Raw genomic sequence first — 19,092 nt, forward strand, 5'->3', positions numbered from 1 at the left:
AGAAAAGTGAAATGATTTGAATCAAAATTGTTACAGCTCAAATGCATTGCAATGGCTCTGTTTAAAACTTAAAAGTGAAATGTTAAACTGGAAAGAGTAGGAAAAATAGTGAAGAAGCTTAATATTTAAAAGAAAAGGTTTAAAAAAAGGTATAAACAACTAAATGTATAGCCTCAATGTCCTGAAATAGCTAAATAATGTAATGGTTGAATGGTTTCTGCAGCTGAAAGTAGGCTGAAGGAATTAAATATTAAATGTAAGTAGTAGTGAATGAATGTGTATTAAGAAGAGAAAAGAAAGTAAAAACGCTTTGAAAAGCATCAGAATATTTTAACTGCAAACTTTTGAACTAATTGTGACGACGTTATCAAACACCTGTGTGTGTAAGCCCAGAGATCAAAGGTTACCATGGTGACGACGTTATCAAACACCTGTGTACGTGAGCCCAGAGATCAAAGGTTTCCATGGAGATGTGCTGTGAAAGGAGAGCCTTTCCATTGTTCTGAATGAGAAATAAACCTCTTACATTTCTAACTATAGTTTAAAAAGGTAGCTGTTTTCGGTAGAATGTCAACACGTGGAGTATGTCAGGACCGTAAGGAGCGTCGGAGTCTGCTTTTTGTGTACTTTCGGCTAAATAATGTGGCATTTTTGGCAGATTTACTAAAGGTGTGCAGCTGCTGCTCTGAGTAAAGATCAGGCTGAATTTACAATGGGCCTTAATGGAGACATGTTGAACGTTTTTGTCACTTCATGCCCTCAAGAGGCATTTTGTTGAGTTATTTTGCTTACTTTTTTTAATGTTCCAACCTAGTAGAGGTTTTCCTACGTTTTTCATGAATATTATGTCTCAGGAGTGTAGGATTTGGGATTTATGGCAGGTTTGAAAAAAATGTTTAGGGCAAATTTCAGACTCCACTCTGTTTTGAGATCAAAGCACTGTAGACTTAACGAGCGGCGCAATACACACTAATGTTAAAATCTGAAGAAAGCTTCTTTACCAAGCTCCAAACTAAGTTAAATATCTCAAAAAGTGTAAAAGATATCAAATATCTGAAGAATACCTTTTATAGCTGAAGGTCTTGTCACCGTTTTAAAATTGGAATGAAGTCTCTCGCTGAAAGTATGTGGAAGGAGAAGCATTTGACGCTCGGTGTAGGTACAAGAGGATTTGAAGGTTCCTCCCATTGAGTTACATGTTAAAAAAAGAGTTTAAAAAGCTGAATATTTCAAAAAGTATGAATGTCAAATACAAGCAAACATGTCCTGAAGGAGCTGAACATTTTAATATTTGAATGGTTTCTGTAGCTGAAAGTATGTGGAAGGATTAACAGTTGGCGCACCGTGTAGGTAAAAGAGGATTTGAAGGTTACTCCCAATGAGTTACATGTTAAAAAAAGTTTGAATGTGTGCGCCGTCTGAACGCTCACTCACTGCTAGCTATGCAACTAATGGCGCGTTTCCACTGCAGCGCGGAGCTCGCTTTAAGCGTGCCGAGTCGTGCGGGGCCCGTTTTTTGTTGCGTTTCCACTTGGCCTAGTACCGGCATCGGGTCCTAATTCAGTTTTTCTGACCAAATAAAATCGTGGTTCTAGGGCCAGGAAGAACCAGGCTGAGTCGGGCTGAGTATGCTAAACTAGAGAGAATCGCTGGCAAGGGGGCTACAACTACAACAAGATGAACATATTTGACCATGATTTAATTGTAATACACGTTTCAAAATGATGCCGAAGTAACAACATACTGATACCGGTCAGTAAAAACCATGAATTAATGCTTTGACAAGTCTGCAGACAGACGGCAGGAGAAAAACCTTTTACATTGCGTGTTTTCTAATGGAGATTTGGCTAAGCTAACGTTGTAAATGCTCCGACCGTCCACACTCACAACAACGGCCTATACAGACATAAATAAACCAGCGACTGTATTCGCCATGACACAGATAGTCTGTGGTTTGTACTTGTTTAACTTTTGTCTAGTTTCTGAACAGATATGAGGCAGGGCTGCCAACATTTGAGTTCAGCTTGGAGTTAGATTTTTTTTTTTTGGTGAACCGAAAAAAGAAACGTTCATGTGTACAGTGTTACAAATGTATTGAACATGTACAAACTAGGGTTTCCCATTAATGTACCGGGCGCTACAGTGGAATGCGCACATACACAGTGTACCCGTGACTCTTACAATGAAGGCTTGATAATCAGCTCACAGCATATAAAATAGCAGATAGGTGTAAGCAGAGGTAAAGTGCTATTTTATAAGTGCGGGGGGGGGGGTCCTCACCTCCTCTAGGGGGCTCAGGGGGCATGCTCACCGGGAAGACTTTTGTTTTAAATATTGAAGTTAAATGCATCAACCTGGTGCACTTTGAGACCAAATGAATCTATGGTTAACAGATTTTCTTTTTCTTTATGGATATTTTACAAATCACTCACCTTTTAAACTGTATTCTTGCTTTACTGTTATATAGTATTTCATAACTGTTTTCCTTTATTCTCATAAATGGTGACCAAAACGTTTGAGACCCACTGAGATAACTAGACTAAAGTTAACTAAACAGAGAGTCCCTTACATCACTGAGCTGTAGTTATCTCTCAGTCTGACAGGACAGAGCTCTCCCTCTCCTTGTTTTAGAAACAGCTTTTAATATCCGTTAAGCTAACCAGATGCTAAAAACAACAATGCAAATAGTGAGTTTGGTAGAAATATACTGTATAGGCTAATAGTAAAGTTATTCAGCCATATTTATTGAAGATTTTACATTATAAATATTCCCCAAAATTATTCAAAAGCTTATTCTTCCAAACTCCTTGCTGTAGTACGCAGGGCCGGCCCTCGGTATAGGCAGTATAGGCAAATTCTAAGGGCGCATCAACCCATAGGAGATGCCGAAAATTGGGGAGAAAAAAAAAAAAAAGTTAGAAATTAAAAATATATTTCTTTTTTCATTTCATAACACAATTTCCCGATTTTGGATCAAGTGTACATGTTATTATCTTATACTAACAGAACTACGCATATATTGCATACCGTGTCCATAAACTATGGCACACCCCCCCCCCAAAAAAAATCAAATTGAACTGCCCCAGTAAAAACCAGAGGTTTATGTGAAATTGTTCTTTTTTTGAAATAATGGTTTTAGTGTGCAATTATAGGTTTTAATTTTGTATTTGTGTTAATTTAAAATAAATCAAACTCCCAAAAAACATATACAGCTGCTGTGTGCTTTTATTAACATTGGAATTTACTGTGTAAGCGGCCGTGGGTGGGAGAGCTTTAGAGAGCTCTCTCATGAAAGACTGAGCGGCTCTGATAACCTCAGCTCAGTGAGGTAAAGGCACACCTTTATATGATCATTATAGCTATAAAAAAGTGAATAGATGAAAAACAGGTATAAAATACTATATGACAGTAAAAAAAAGTTGTTATTAATAAACAAGAATACAGTTTGAAAGGGGAGTGATTTGTAAAATATCCATAAAGGAAAAGGGGGGGGGGGGGGCGCCAGCTAAAATCTTGACTAGGGCAGCAAATTGGTCAGGGCCGGCCCTGGTAGTATGACACTATTGATGTGTGTAGTGAGTTTGGTAGTAATAAGCTGTATACAAGTGATTTAATATGTATTCTCTTTTTGCGGAGTTGCACTTTGCAGACGGTCCCTGAGCACTCGTTTCTTCTCCGGCTGCGGATAGAGACCAATGTAATGTGTCCAGCTAAGAGGACGGCGCGTATTGGCTTTTTTTTTTTTATCAAAATTTGATTGTAGTTCGTTGTCAAACTTACCACGGTACTTAGGAGACGTCATTTGTGTCTGAATAACGTTTTGTTCATGAGTTATTGATCCGTGAAATCAGAATCTCCCAATATCGTTCCAACTTTACTGAACTAACCCAGAAGACCGTCTCATTTTGTAGACCGCACGGTTTGCTGTTCCTTCACTTTATTTTTATATTTATATACATTTATTTTTGGACGAAAACTTAGCGTGAGGAAAGGCAAGTGTGGCGTGAGTGCGTGAGATATGGGTTAATTGCGTGACTCTCACGCATTGGCAGCCCTGTATGAGGAGCTGTGAGCTCTGAGTGCTAACAGCTAATGGCTGTGTTGTTTTTCTGGGGCTCTCATTGAAGATGACGTCACGGCTCCGTCTACACTGCGTTACTATAGATACTACCCCAGTTTCTAAACTGTAATGGAAATGCGCCATAAAGTGAGACAGTCCTAACGAGGCCTAACCAAACCGAGCGAGGCCGTGTAGTGGAAATGCGCCATAACTGTCCCTGCTGTTAGGCTGCTCAGCTAGCATTGTTATGGATCTAAAGGTAGCAAAAGCTAACTTTCATAGCACAGCTTTTCTTTACTTCTCACTTAACACAATAAAGAAACACATATAGTACAGCTGTATAGTACAGCACAAACAACACAAATGATCAATACTTACATATATTTTCACTTGTAGTATTATAATAATTGAAATGCTGGTTCTTCTGGGGGTCTTCTGTCCGTGCTCAGCTACTGCAGCTGCACTGTACACTCGCTGGGGGACTGGGCTGTCACTCAAAAACTGAGTAGCCAATGGGGACGCACCCCTGAAAGTCCCGCCTACTTGGGACGTTTGTGTCAGAATTGAAAACAAAAAATGAGGGAGCGCAAACGAGAAAGCTCAGCGAAAGCAAAAGTCTGATCATTGAGAAAGAAGCAAAGAGAACTGCAAACAAAAAGATGTGTTGAAACAAAGAAAAAAGACTTATAGTTTACATGATTACACAAATGATTTGTTTGCAACTTAGTTTTATTTTTGAAATTAAATTTATTTTTTCTCTTAAACTCTTATTTTTGCTTGATTCTGAGAAAGTGTTGCTTTATCTTTATGAAACAAAACTAATCCCATACCATATACATAATTGAAGCAGGGAATCATACTTTACTCTGTACAAATATTATAGAAATACAATATTTATTCAGACTTTACATGGAAACTCACATTTTGATCCTCCTCTCCACATTTTATTACAGGAGAGGCATCATCATCTCTTCAGTCTCAGTTCAAGATGATGTTTTATAGGCAACATTAAAGCAATCAACATAGTTATACATTTATGATGATTAAAGTATTTTATTCTTTAATGTAGGCTAAAAATGCGAAGCTACATTGGAAGGAAAAACATAAAATATATATTAAGAATAGAAAACGTATACAAAGCAAACTTTAAACCTTGGTAATGCAATGAATTGAAAACTATCCATCCATCCATCCATCTTCTCCCGCTTATCCGTGGTCGGGTCGCGGAGGTAGCAGTTCCAGCAGAGAGCCCCAAACTTTCTTTTCCCTGGCCACATCAACCAGCTCTGACTGGGGGATCCCAAGGCGCTCCCAGGCCAGAGAAGAGATATAATCCCTCCATCTGGTTCTAGGTCTACCCCTTGGTCTCTTCCCAGCTGGACGTGCCTGGAACACCTCCCTAGGGAGGCGCCCAGGTGGCATCCTAACTAGGTGCCCGAACCACCTCAACTGGCTCCTTTCGACGCGAAGGAGGAGCGGTTCAACTCCGAGTCCCTCCCGGATGACCGAACTTCTCACCTTATCCCTAAGGGAGACACCAGCCACCCTGCGGAGAAAACCCATCTCGGCCGCTTGTACCCGCGATCTCGTTCTTTCGGTCATGACCCATCCTTCATGACCATAGGTGAGGGTAGGAACGAAAATGGCCCGGCTTTGCCTTCTGGCTCAGCTCCCTTTTCGTCACAACGGTGCGGTAAAGAGACTGCAGTACCGCTCCCGCTGCTCCGATTCTCCGACCCATCTCACGCTCCATTGTTCCCTCACTCGAGAACAAGACCCCGAGATACTTGAACTCCTTCACTTGGGGTAAGGACTCATTCCCTACTTGGAGTGGACAGTCCATCGGTTTCCTGCTGAGAACCATGGCCTCAGATTTGGAGGTGCTGATCCTCATCCCAGCCGCTTCACACTCGGTTGCGAACCGATCCAGTGAGTGCTGAAGGTCGCAGACCGATGAAGCCATCAGAACCACATCATCTGCAAAAAGCAGTGGTGCAATCCTTAGTCCACCGAACTGCAGACCCCCTCCCCCACGACTACGCCTCGAAATCCGATCCATGTATATTACAAACAGGATTGGTGACAAAGCGCAGCCCTGGCGGAGGCCAACCCTCACCTGAAATGGGTCCGACTTACTGCCGAGGACCCGGACACAGCTCTCGCTTTGGGAGTACAGAGATTGGATGGCCCTGAGTAGAGACCCCCTCACCCCATACTCCCGCAGCACCTCCCACAGTGACTCCCTGGGAACCCGGTCATACGCCTTCTCCAAGTCTACAAAACACATGTAGACTGGATAAGCATACTCCCAGGCCCCCTCCAGGATCCTTGCGAGAGTAAAAAGCTGATCCGTCGTTCCACGACCAGGACGGATTCCGCATTGTTCCTCCTCAATCTGAGGTTCGACAATCGGCCTGACCCTCCTTTCGAGTACCTTAGAGTAAACTTTCCCGGGGAGGCTGAGTAGTGTGATGCCTCGGTAATTGGCACACACCCTCTGATCCCCCTTTTTGAAAAGGGGAACCACCACTCCGGTCTGCCACTCCTTCGGTACTGTTTCCGACTTCCACGCAACGTTGATGAGACGTGTCAACCATGACAGTCCCTCAACACCCAGAGCCTTCAGCATTTCTGGGCGGATCTCATCCACCCCCGGGGCTTTGCCACTGTGAAGTTGTTTGACGACCTCAGTGACCTCCCCCCGGGAGATTGGTGTCGATCCCCCTTCATACTCCAGCTCTGCCTCTAACATAGAGGGCGGAGTTGTCGGGTTCAGGAGTTCCTCAAAGTGCTCCTTCCAACGCCCTAACACTCCATCAGTTGAGGTCAACAACGTCCCATCCTTACTGTACACAGCTTTTTGAATTGAAAACTATAAAAATGAAATGCAATAATGAGACATGTTTCAATCATATGTCATGCATCTGTGACCCTGCTTTGACACTACCGACTTGTTTTTATGACATTTGCAGTGGGTATGTGTGAAGCCTAATAAAGAGCAAAATAATAAACTAATGTATGGAACCTTCCTTTCGCTCAAATGTGTAAATGTTTCTTCAACCCTTACCCAAACCTCATAAACTCGTTGTAAATGGCTTTTTATTGATATGTGGAACATTGACATTTTAATTTCCAAGATTGAAATAACAGATGTCTTTGTTTATACCTAAAGTACGCTGTGCCTGTCTTTAACATGTGACATACTTTTAGCGTCGGGTTAGGGTTAGGCCTAAAAACATAACAAACTTTAGGGTTTTCAGGCATAGAGGCCTTTTTATCTGGGATAAGCAGGTAATCTGCAGTATCTTGGGCACACACATGATGAGTAGGACAAGCATCAATGCTTCAAACCTGTTATATTTTTAATCAGCTTTACCTTATCCAATAGTTTCCTCTTGCTAAAATGAATACACAACTGCAGTTGCAAATGTATTCTTTTTAATAAAAATCCCAAGTTCAGCAATATAAATCAATTTGTCTGCATTTCTTTTATTGGCACTTTGTGCAAACTAGTAGCTGGGCTTTAGTCTTGGTAAATACTCAATAATAATAATTTGCATGTTTTTGTGTACATGTGCATAAAGTATATGCAGATTTATAGATTTATGTACACTTTGCAAATCTGAGCATGCATTATTATCATACGTATTCTCAAAAATGCGTTTAAAGGTGGGGTAGGTAATTTTGGAGAAACAGGCTCGAGTGCGTTAGAATTTGAAAATACACAGCCGGAAAAAATCTGCCACTGCCTTACAGAGCCCCTCCTCCAACACACACGAACGCGCACATGACCAATGAGGGCACGAGATAAGTTTATGCACAGATGGAAGGCTGACAGGCAGGTAGGCCATCCATTTATTTTAGCCGGGCCGGCTAAAATGATTGGTCGTGCTTTTTACAGTACTACGGTTTCCACAGATGACATTTTTTTATGGATTTTTTGTCAAAGCACTTAAGATATTCATTGCTATCGGGATGTTAAGAGCATTCCATGGAATAGAGCCAGTTTCTCAAACTTACCTACCCCACCTTTAAGTGTACAGTTTCCTGTACTAATTAAAAAAGTATCAGTTTATTTTACAAATCTAAGTGCACACACTAATTGAGAGCCACATATTAACCCCCTCCCCCAATCAATTCACATCTCATCACCCAACTGCTCTCCCAGTTGTTGGAATGTACTGAAAAAGGATAAAACACAAAGTTAGTTAGCCTGAGCTAGTAGGCTATTAGCAATTCCTGCCAGCCAAGCTCTGCTAATGAAGAGCTAAGGATGAATGTCTCCAGCATCAGAGGCTCCCAGTGCTGTTGTGCGGCCCAGACCGGGGGTGCACTGTAGTGCTGTAGTTGTTGTTGTTGCTGCTGTTGCTGCTGTTGGCCTTCCCCTTCCCGGACACCCTGCTGTCAAGGTTACGGCTCTTGCTGTGCTCTTCCCTCATGAAGAGCTCTACTAGTAGAATCTTCTCTTTGTGGATCTGCATGCTGATGTCTTTTGGGATGTCTGGAATCAGCCAGTCCACAATGTCGCTCATCAGCATCACAACGTTCTGGAAGCGAACATGAAAGAATCTCTTTATCCTGTGTATTCTGGGAAACTTAAAGTAATGCTTGGTCATCTCACCTTCCTACCCTGGGTCATGATTAAGGCAACCTATCATGTATTGTATCCATCTTCACAATATTGTAACAGGCAAGTTGTTTCTATAAGATAATCTTCTTACAGATGTGTTGATAATATCAAATATGTCATTTGTTATCAACTTAGAGAGAGAGAAAATGTTTTTCTTAGTAAATGGAAGAAATTGAGGATTTATGCCACAGCAGAAAATACTGATATCATTTTCCAAGAGGCTATAGGACTTTTGACAATGGCCCCGTGTCACCAAGGTTACTGAATTTTTGTTTTTAGTTCATTTGTTTTATTAAGTGTTTTTTTTCAATTTTTTTATTTCATTTGTATTGCTCTGTTCTAGCCTAAACAAGGTTACAAGTTACTTGTTGAATGTAAAAACGAAATATTTGTAAATATAAAAGTAACAAAAATGTGGGATAAAACACTTGTAACACAAACTTAAAGAACTAAGAGAGGTTTATTTTTATTACACGCTTATTTTGGACCATCAGAGGTCTGGTATTTCTTGATAGCAGAACACTGCACAGGTATAACAGACCATTGGTAAGGCTTATGAAACTTTCTTAATAATCTATTTCCTACTTTCTTTAATTTTCACCTTACCTGGAAAATAATGACAAATGCCAGTCGCACCGCCAGTACTGTCCAGAATTCCTTTGAGATCTCGTATGGTGTGGCTGACCAAGGCGGTTCTCTGTAGTCCTTATACCTTTAGAGAAACAAACACATCTTTTGTTTGGTCTTCAACCCAACAAACATTCTTACTATAAATGTGATCCACTTAAGCGTGACCCTGAGCTCAACAGAACTTCATCAATTTTATTTAATATTGAAATCTCCTGAAGACAATAGATGTCTCAACCTTGGTAGCATTTGATTAATTATATGAAGTAACACATTACAAATGACAGTGGTATATTGATGTTGATAGTTTTTTCATGAGATTGACCATTGTGAACTGAGTTTGATTTCCCACCTGCATATCTCAACGTGGTAGCCAAGGTGCAGAGGATCCATTGGTTCTTTTCCTTCCTGGAAATGGCTGACATTAAAGTAGGAGAGCGTATGGTTGACAAATCCATGCATGGAGCCATCAGGGCTGTACATGTACTGGTAGACCATCCGAGGGATGAAGTCGGATGTGAAGGAGATGACAAATGCCTAGGAGTTTCGGTTTGGGAGGTGGAGGGAGAGGAAGGGGTTCAGAGGTTATGGACATACATGGGAGTTAGAATGTGAAAACAAGATGGTGTGGAATTTATCAACATGCAGTGTCAAGCTGAAATGAAACAATCCATTGGACTGAAGTAGTTGAGTTGAAGATGTTTCATCACTCATGCAAGAGGCTTCTTCACATTCTCTACCCTAAACACATCTCACAACAAGCAGTCATTTACCTTTTTCTGTCTCTGTTATCCATATAAACTTTCATTTCTGAGATTAGAAATTTGACATTGCTGTGTTTAAAACGTACTTTTGAAAAATAAATAGAGCTACCTTAAATTAATAAAGTGTGGATTAATCTTTGAAAAGTTGTATGATGATATGTTTGTATTAGTTTATCTTTTGAATGGTGGTTAGACTGGGGTGTGGTTTAGGGAGGTGGGGGTCAGAACTGACGTCACCCTTTTGGAGGTGTTGGCTGACTTGTTAGCGGTTATGAATGGTACCTGTGTGAGACACCTTTTTTGGAGGACTTTGGGAGCTGGATTGACCTGCCTGACACCGGAGGCAGGACATTTTAGGAGACAACATTATGCCCACCTTTTAATCTGAACAACTACATCGAAGACCGGGCTGGACTGACTGGGTTTTTTCTCAACGGAACATTGAACTACAGATAAAACTCTATGTTATGCCAGTTCCTCATTGCGCAATGTCACATACATTATGTACATCATCAGCTTTTGCTAAATCTGTTACCATTGCACTTGTAGTTTGCTTATATCACCAACACTAACTTTTCAGATTTTGTACACAAGTGTTGCTAGCAGGACTTTTCTTCGTGTTTTTAAAAGAAAAGTTAAAGTTAGCAGCCTGTAGTATATTAATGTTGGCTAGCTGATAGTACTTGCTAGCATTTGCGATATTTTCTCTCGAAATTCAGAGTTTTACATTGTTTAACCATCTTATTGTTTTATTTCTTACACAAGGAATACAAGGAATATTCACAAAAGAAATAGGCCTGAAAATGTTGAATGATTTTTTAAATCAAGTAGTCCTGTTGGTGGAGTTAGAGTGTCCTCAATCTCTATATACAGTTATCTGACTATGAATTGGGAATGGCACTATACTGTATGTTTATATTGGAAATGTTTATAGTTTGTTCGTTCTCCAAGTACCATTGACTAATCATGTTTGAGCAGGTTTTGGTTAAATGCAGGTAAACAATCCGTGGGAAAAGCAAAATGGGTTGATCAAATGCGATCTGGGAACTGGGTGTAAAAGGTTACTCGTGAAACATGGATATCCTCTCTCAATTGGTTTGCTCTGGATTTGGAGCGTGCTCACAGGTCTCTAGCCCCAATCAAGCCTGGGGCTCCATGAGACCTTTCGTGGTGCGTTTCCTGAGATTCCAGCAAAAGGAGCACATTAGAAATGTCGCGAGAAGAAATAAGCTTCTACCAGGATTTCTCAAAGGCAACGCAAGATCGGCGACGCTCCTTTTTGGAATGTAGTGCATCAGAAACGCTATACTTATAGAAACTTATAAGCGTTATCACCAGGGTCGGCTCTAGAACAAATCGAATGTGGGGGAAATCAGTTACCAAGGGGGGTCACACATTGCCGTCAACAACCAACACACAAACACCAACTTCAATTTAAAAACATGCTGTAAAGCCTATTGTCTTTCACACACATTGCAGGGGTGTAGTGCTATTTTATAGCGCACCTATGACTTGTGCATACATGCACGGTTGTGGCACGACCACCAAAACAGAAACATATAAGGACAGAGGGTGTCGTTTTCTCATACTGATATTCTGCACAAACTGTGCTGTTGTATTTGCTTTAAAGTGTCTTTACTGTAGGTTATTTTTTATTATATGTACAGCACGTATGTTTGGCTCGATCAAAAATTGTTTAAAAATGTGCTATATAAATACAATTTGATTTGATTTGATATGGACTATAGGCCGCTATAGGCGGCATACGCTTGCATATAAAAAGTATGCAATTGTATTTAGTATCCTATCCATGTGAACATGTTTTAGGTGGGGGTGGGCCTAACCTCCTGTAGGAGGGTCTGGGGGCATGCTCCCCCGGGAATATTATTTTTAAAATATAGAAGTTAAATGCATCAATCTGGTGCACTTTGAGAGCAAAATTAAGAGATCTATGGATAGCCTACATCTCTCAGCATCCATACTGTATGAAACAGAACTGTAAACAGATGTACTTTTTCTTTATGGATATTTTACTAATCACTCCCCTTTTAAACTGTATTCTTGTGTTACTGTCCTATAGTATTTCATACCTGTTTTTAATTGATTCTCTTATTCTTTAATAACTATAATGATCATATAAAGGTGTTCCTCGCAAATACTTGTTTAGATAAATGGTGACCAAACCGTTTGAGACCCACTGAGATAACTTACACTAAAGTGAACTATCTAAACACTGAGAGAGTCCTTACCTCACTGAGCTGAGGTTATACGATCCTCTCAGTCTGACAGGAGAGGACTCTCCTCCACCTTGGTGAAGAAACAGCTCTTTATATCCGTTAGCATAGCTAGCTAACCAGATGCTAACAACAACGTTCTACGTTACCGCTCGCGCACTCACAAAATACGCTCGTGCCACACACACACACAGAGCCGAGCTTGAATTAAACACAGAGAACCAGAAGTACTTGTACTGTATATCATATTATTTTCGATGGCTTTACTGTATGATTAGTGTAACAGATGAACAGATCACCACTGGGCTTTCATCTAAACACACAGCCACGTAATGATAACAAAACAAAGGTTGGGGGTCATTGGTCAAGCAACACACCAATCAGAGAGCAGCAGTGAGCACACCTCAGGCTGTGTTTTATATTTATATTCTTTATTTCTGATGTATTTCACACCAAAAACTTTAGTGGAAACGTTTTTCCCGTTGGGGGGGCACAGTGACTCATCTGGGGGGGCATGGCCCGCGAATGACCCCCCATGACGCCGACCCTGGTTACCACGGAAAGCGGACTGTGTCTGAGTAAGCTGATTATTTACCCCTCCCCTGAGGAACACTGAGTTATTGTGGTAAGAGATTATGAGCTCCGGTTTTATTAAATAATTCATAGCTGTTTGGCATATGAATATTCTAAGGGCTTGGGGGGTGGGGGGGGGAAAGTGAAGTTTCAGCTGCGCAAGTGAGTGTCTATTATGTATGGAAAGCCCAAAGTGCCATAATTGCGCATCCGTGCTCGCGGGTAGATGGCTGGATCAAGATTGATGCAAAACAAGTGAAATGTGACCTTTATAGAGAAATTTAGAAAAAAACAAACACTTCTGGGGTCATTTGGGTGCATTTTCAATATCTCTGGCCCTCCTGGTTCGATTTTGATGATTGACATCTCTTTTTAACTGTTAGAGCCAATAGAATCGAGGGTAAGTCCCTAAAAATCCATCTAAATATGACCCATTGGTGAATGATTGCTGCTCAGCCAGAATGTCCCTGAACCGGAAGCTGCGATACACTCTGGTAGCTACCATTAGCAGCGAATCTAAAATCTCCGATTTTTACATAAAATTGAATTATGGATTATCAATAATTTTTTCAAAGTGACAGACACATTGGATTAACCTATGGATTAACCTTCAGCAGCGTGTTTATCGTTTTAATGCCATTGAACACGACTTTTGATCAGAATAACAGCTAAGGTGAGAGGATCTCCCGTGTTTGCTCCGTATTGCTACGTGGTGTCTGTGTTTGCTTTCTCTGTCACGAGTTCTGATTGCTCAGTGAAGATACTAATACCTATATAATCTGTGGAATCTCAGTTTTAATCGGATATCTTGTATGTTCAGTTACGATAAGTAATAAGGGTATTTCTACCTTGAGTTCTATGCTAAGTGCGTTAGCATTTTTTCGCTCAGGAGTCATTTAGACGCTTTTTATGAGACTTGTGTTTTGTTTTGGTAAAAATGGTTCGTACTGTCAGTTAGCTGAGTTTCTTCCCGTTAACCTGGTATGACACATTAATAGGTTTTTAAACGTTAAGAAGTCCTGAGACACAGTTTTGTGAAAAACCTGCCGCCCCCTCTACCGGGGGCTCTCGGGCTAAACAGGTTAACAGTGTACGGACGCTGATGTGTATAGGCTTGGTGGGAGAGTGCTGGTGCGAGTGTATGCGTGTGTGTGGGTGCTGGGCAGGCTGTACGGCTGGGCGTACATCGACATTCCATGTGAAAGTGGTACAAACTACTATCTTGTTGTATCTATTTTTTGTTTATTTCACATGTTCTTACGTTACTTGCCCACCTTTTTATTTTTATCTTGATTATTTTATGTTGTGATGGATCTTTTAAATGTGTTCTGATGACTCACTACGCTGATGCGTTGCTCAGCAGTTCGTTAGATCGTCTAGCAATTAACAGATATCACCTGTTCTAATGGCTGGTGATGGTGCTGCCCCTCTTGGGCAGTTAGAGTTCCCAGATTTTAGTTGTTTGTCCAGTTAGGGACTTATCAGGAATGTCGAGGAGTGGTGTATCTCCTCACTCTTCTTGGGTTGTTTTTGAGTTTGTTTATGTTTAATTTTTTTAATTTTTTGGGGAAGGTTTTTTTTTGGGATCTAGATCATGCTTGGAATCCATGTTCCCCATTACGTCACTGGGTTTTGTTTTCTTTCTTTAGATTTGTTTGGTACTGTTTTGTACTGTATTGCATTTTATGTTATTGATTGTACCATTTGTTTAATAAATAAAAATGTTTTGCAGAACGTGTGGCAGAAGCCGACAGAGCTATATTCTTGTGGGAAGCCAGCCTCAATGGCCAGGTGTCACTTAGTCAGAATTTAATTATTGTTTTCTATTCATTCACAGTCTCTGAAAGTCCTAATTAGCATTTCAAAAATAGTGTGAGTACAGAACCAAATCAGTAAGAACATCTTTATACTCTACACTACATGCAACAAAATCAACAAATACAATAACTTTTTACTTACATTTATGATGACGGCCACATTTGCTACCCCTCTCAGTAAGTTGTACCATATACCTGTAGAAAGAATAATATGTATTAACAGCTAGATTGTACAGATATACAGACTATATTATAGTTATAGTATAGATATTCTACAGTACATGGAAATGTTTCCTTGCAGTTTGTTGGTTGTATCGAATATATGTACAGCAACATTTCACCTAGATCTTGCCTTTACTATTGAGTACTTTCATGCATTGTAAGCCTTTTCATAATACGATACGATAATACTTTATTTGTCAGATCAAGTCTGAAATTTGACTTGCGTCACAGCAGCTCTATGTCCAACATCAACAGACAAGTATCCAGACACAATACATGAAACACAAACAAACATTTAACATAACAGCACAATCAGTGAGAGAAAACATGCTCAAAGCCTTCAACGTGCATTTGATCTGGGATTTAGCTCTGTATTTACTGTGAGGATTGACTGATGCACAAAGGAGTGCTTCAGTCTGACTTTATTGAATCGTGGGACCCTGTATTAGATTAGATGGTAGCAGTTCATATTCACTGTTCAGAACATGGTTTGGGTCAGAGATGATGTTGTTGGACAGCCTCACTAGGTTGCTATGATAGGCTGAGTCATAGAGTCTCTGACAGGGTTGACCAACAATCTTTGAGCAGATATTTAACAGGTGGAGCAGTTTTGATTTTAAAGCTGCTGACAAACATTTGTACCAGGTAGTATTGCAGTACTGCAGAATAGACAAGATCACAGATGTAAAGAACAACAGAAGAATTTCTCTGCTCGCCCCAAAAGACCTAAGACGGCGGAGAAAATAAAGTCTTTGTTTTGTCCTTTTGCACAGATATTCAATGTGATCCTTCCATGACAGCAGATGGTCAATCATTAGACCCAAGTATTTGTATGAAACTCCCTGCTTGATTTCTACAGGAGAGCTACAGTATGATGAAAAGAACCCACCAATATCTTTGGCTCTTGCTGCCACCGGTCTTCGCAACTCAGTCACAAATTTCTTGGCATCGAGTCGTATTTCAATGATGTTGTTGAGAAGAGCAAAAAGCGGCGCCAGGGGGAAGGACGCCACGAACAATGTGACAAAACCAAACTGGATGACTGGACAGAGAAGAACAAATTAAAAATCCTGATTGGCATCCCATGCATAAACATAACAAGATGGAGATTAATTATAAGGTGAGAGTTTATATGAATAATTGATTTGGATTAAGTTTGGTAATGAAATTAAATGTACACGAGATGCATCATTTCCCTATGTAAATGGTCTTTTGTTTTGGGGAGCACTTTGTAAAGTCGTTTTTTCTGTTGTTGATAGTCCATCGAGTGTTGCTAGTACCTGGAAATGACTTAGTATTTAAGCAATCCCTGTTCCAAAATTTTTGTCCATGTTTTTGGTTAGATGCCTGATAAACAGTCTCTCGTAAACACAAGCAGAGGACATTTTCGTGTTTTTTTCTAAGACATAAATTAATTTCCGTTCTCCTTAACACTAGAACCGCCAACGGGTCAATTTTACCCGCAGCTGTTTTTTGATTGTATGTAACTTTTTGTTCAAAAAGATGTCTCCCAGTTCATGACTTTTCCTGAAAGTGTGTTATGTAGCACCCTCTGTTGTTAAAAATTGTCAATATGAAGTCAGATTTAAAAAATCACAACATAAATTGCCATTTATACCTATATCCGCCAGTGGGTAATATTTACCTCATAGAAAATGCAGCGTAGAGAGAGAGAGAGAGAGAGAGAGAGAGAGAGAGAGAGAGAGATAGTTATAGATTGTGTAATAATAATAATCAGCTCACGTTGATGACGTAATGCATGTGTGCAGGTTATACCACTCACAGGCTCCGCCCTCTACTGGACTCTATGGATACTACCCTCTATGGAAGCATTCACCTACTGAGAATTCTATAGACGTAGCCGGCCTAGGGCGGGCCTACCTGAAATCGCGCGCATCACACCGTATATAACGAGGCCTGGTCTCCTGCCCATCATCCCTTTCTCTTCAGTGAGCGGGCAACATCTGAAGCAGAGATAAGATGTTTGAAAGAAGAAGAAAGAGTTATCATACCTCCAGGGAGTCGCCACTGCTAGCGGGCCTGTCCTTCGTGCGTGCCCTAGCTGAAATAGCGGGCGCCGATCCCCACCACCTTTGCTTCGAGTGTTTGGGGGACCAGGATATGGCCGCGGCGGTGCCATTCACGTTCGCAATTCCTTCCGGGTCCGGCGTCCATGGAAGTCCACCGCCCAGGGCTGTATTCTTCCTGGATGATGATCATGGCGGCGGGTGTGTGGGCTACTCACTCATTGCTAGAGATGCCCCCGCCTCACCAGGTCAGAGCGATTATTGGGCCGCAAGGCAGAATAAGTAGCTTGGTCCACGGGCCTTGCCCCATGCCCGGTTCCCCTCAAACACAACATCTTGGTGTCATTCTGGACAGCTCCCTCTCATCTGCACCCCACATAAAAAACATCACCCGGACTGCATTCTTTGTACTGTCTTAAAACCTTTCCTTGGAATATGTTATGAATTGTAAGGTGTCCTTGGGTGCTTTGAAAGGCACCCCTAAATAGAATGAATTATCATTATTATTTATTATCTGAAACTATGTAATAACTTTTAAAACTTTTTCCAGTCACTTCCCCCATGCATTCAGCAGCAGCAGGCCATTCACTTTGATTTGATCCCGTTATGAAATGTCATCATTTTGACAATAAATAAATGCTACATAAACGTTATCTTGCGCATTTGATCTAACCATCTCCGTTTCTAACTTTCAATATATTTTAAAAGAGATCTCTCTCTCTCATCTGCGTGCGGGGGCGGGGCCTCACAGACACGCTGCATCTCTCTCTAGCTCACAGACATGCTGCAGCGCTGTGTAGTGTGCACACAGTTCTGCCGGTAATGAATATTACATTTTGTGAGGAAACTTTTCCACCAATAATTCTAATAAGTATTCCAAAATGTATTCACTTCAGGTTTACGAAAGTAACTGTAATCAGATTACTCGTTTTTCAAATGTAACGCCAGCTGAATACAGTTAGCCTACTTGATTTTTGTATTCTGATTACGTAACGCCGTTACATGTATTCCGTTACAACCCAACCCTGCTTCTAGGCTACTGTCCCGCAGCACCTGCCTCTCTGGTGGACTCTGTCGCAGCGGGGCTACTGCTGTGGTGCGGAGCACACAAAGCAGACTCTTCACAACGAAGGATCACTTCTTCTTCAAGGCAGGGAAGGTTTCACAGTACACAGTCTACTGTCCCGCAACTGCTGCCTCTCTGTTGGACTCCGGTACTGCACCTTACTCACGAGACGTTGTAAAAAAAAAATGGGTGGGGGGCGAAAGCAGTAACCACTCCGCCAACTCCAAACTCACCCCCGTCGTGCGGGCCGGATGAGAATGTCTGGCGGGCCGGATGTGGCCCGCGGGCCGCCAGTTGGTGGTCACTGGCCTAGAGCAAAGACTCCAATTAATGCAGTTTACCGTAGTGGTAAAGGCTGCATTATGGCGGAGCCCGCACTTACACAAGAGCGTGTGGCGGTGCGTTCAGGGACCTTAGTAAAAGACACTACGCCTATAAAGACTCAGATTAATGCTGTTTACCGTAGTGGTGAGAACAGCATTATGGTGGAGCGCGCGCTCACACAAGAGCGTGCGGCGGTGCGTTCAGGGTCCTCAGTAAATAATCGGACCTTTCTGTGTCGACCCTCCATGGGCAAATCTTCCCTTCACGGGGAGTTGTGCGGCGGAACGGGTCACCAGAGAGTATCACAGGTTCCTAGCTGCGGCTCCACAGCTGAGGTCTTGTCCATTAATACAATGTTATGGGGAATGGAAACTCAGCTGTGTGCTAACAAAGTGGATGGACAGGACGCTGAAACGGGGCTCTTCACTCCAGTTTTGCAGCATCACACTGTACCACTGTATCACATGGACCACTGTCTTGTGGGTGTCCCACTCCTTATTGGCCACAGCGGAGAGGCTGTGGTTATGGGCTTCAGAGGTGGTGTTCTCTCTGAGAGCACTCTCTATAACTGGGCCCAGTTCGGGAGGGCGGAAGTGGATCTGTTCGCCAGCCGGCGCAACAACCACTGTACCCTGTGGTTCTCCATGGTCCTGAGTGACGACCCACCCTTGGGGGTGGACACGTTTTCACACGAGCCATGGCCAAGGAAGCTGCTATACGCTTTTCCACCGCTGCGTCTCATTCTCCC

General features: G+C 41.6%; 1 protein-coding gene across 3 annotated transcripts in view; it reads right to left on the reverse strand.

Moving 5' to 3' along the window:
* Window positions 1–7,481: 7,481 nt before the first annotated feature.
* The window catches only part of LOC307040629 (anoctamin-1-like), a 72,512-nt gene continuing 60,901 nt past the window's right edge, over window positions 7,482–19,092 (reverse strand). For 2 of the 3 annotated variants that reach the window (XM_079683654.1, XM_079683653.1), the window contains 5 exons: window positions 15,817–15,969; window positions 14,848–14,900; window positions 9,670–9,854; window positions 9,297–9,402; window positions 7,482–8,607 (listed from right to left, as the gene is read on the reverse strand). In XM_079683654.1, the coding sequence (XP_079539780.1) occupies window positions 8,350–8,607; window positions 9,297–9,402; window positions 9,670–9,854; window positions 14,848–14,900; window positions 15,817–15,969 (755 nt within the window). In that variant the 3' untranslated portion in view covers window positions 7,482–8,349. The other variant, XM_079683655.1, reaches the window with a different exon arrangement.

The sequence above is a fragment of the Notothenia rossii genome (genome assembly GCF_949606895.1).
Source record: "Notothenia rossii genome assembly, chromosome: 5".
NCBI lineage: Eukaryota > Metazoa > Chordata > Actinopteri > Perciformes > Nototheniidae > Notothenia > Notothenia rossii.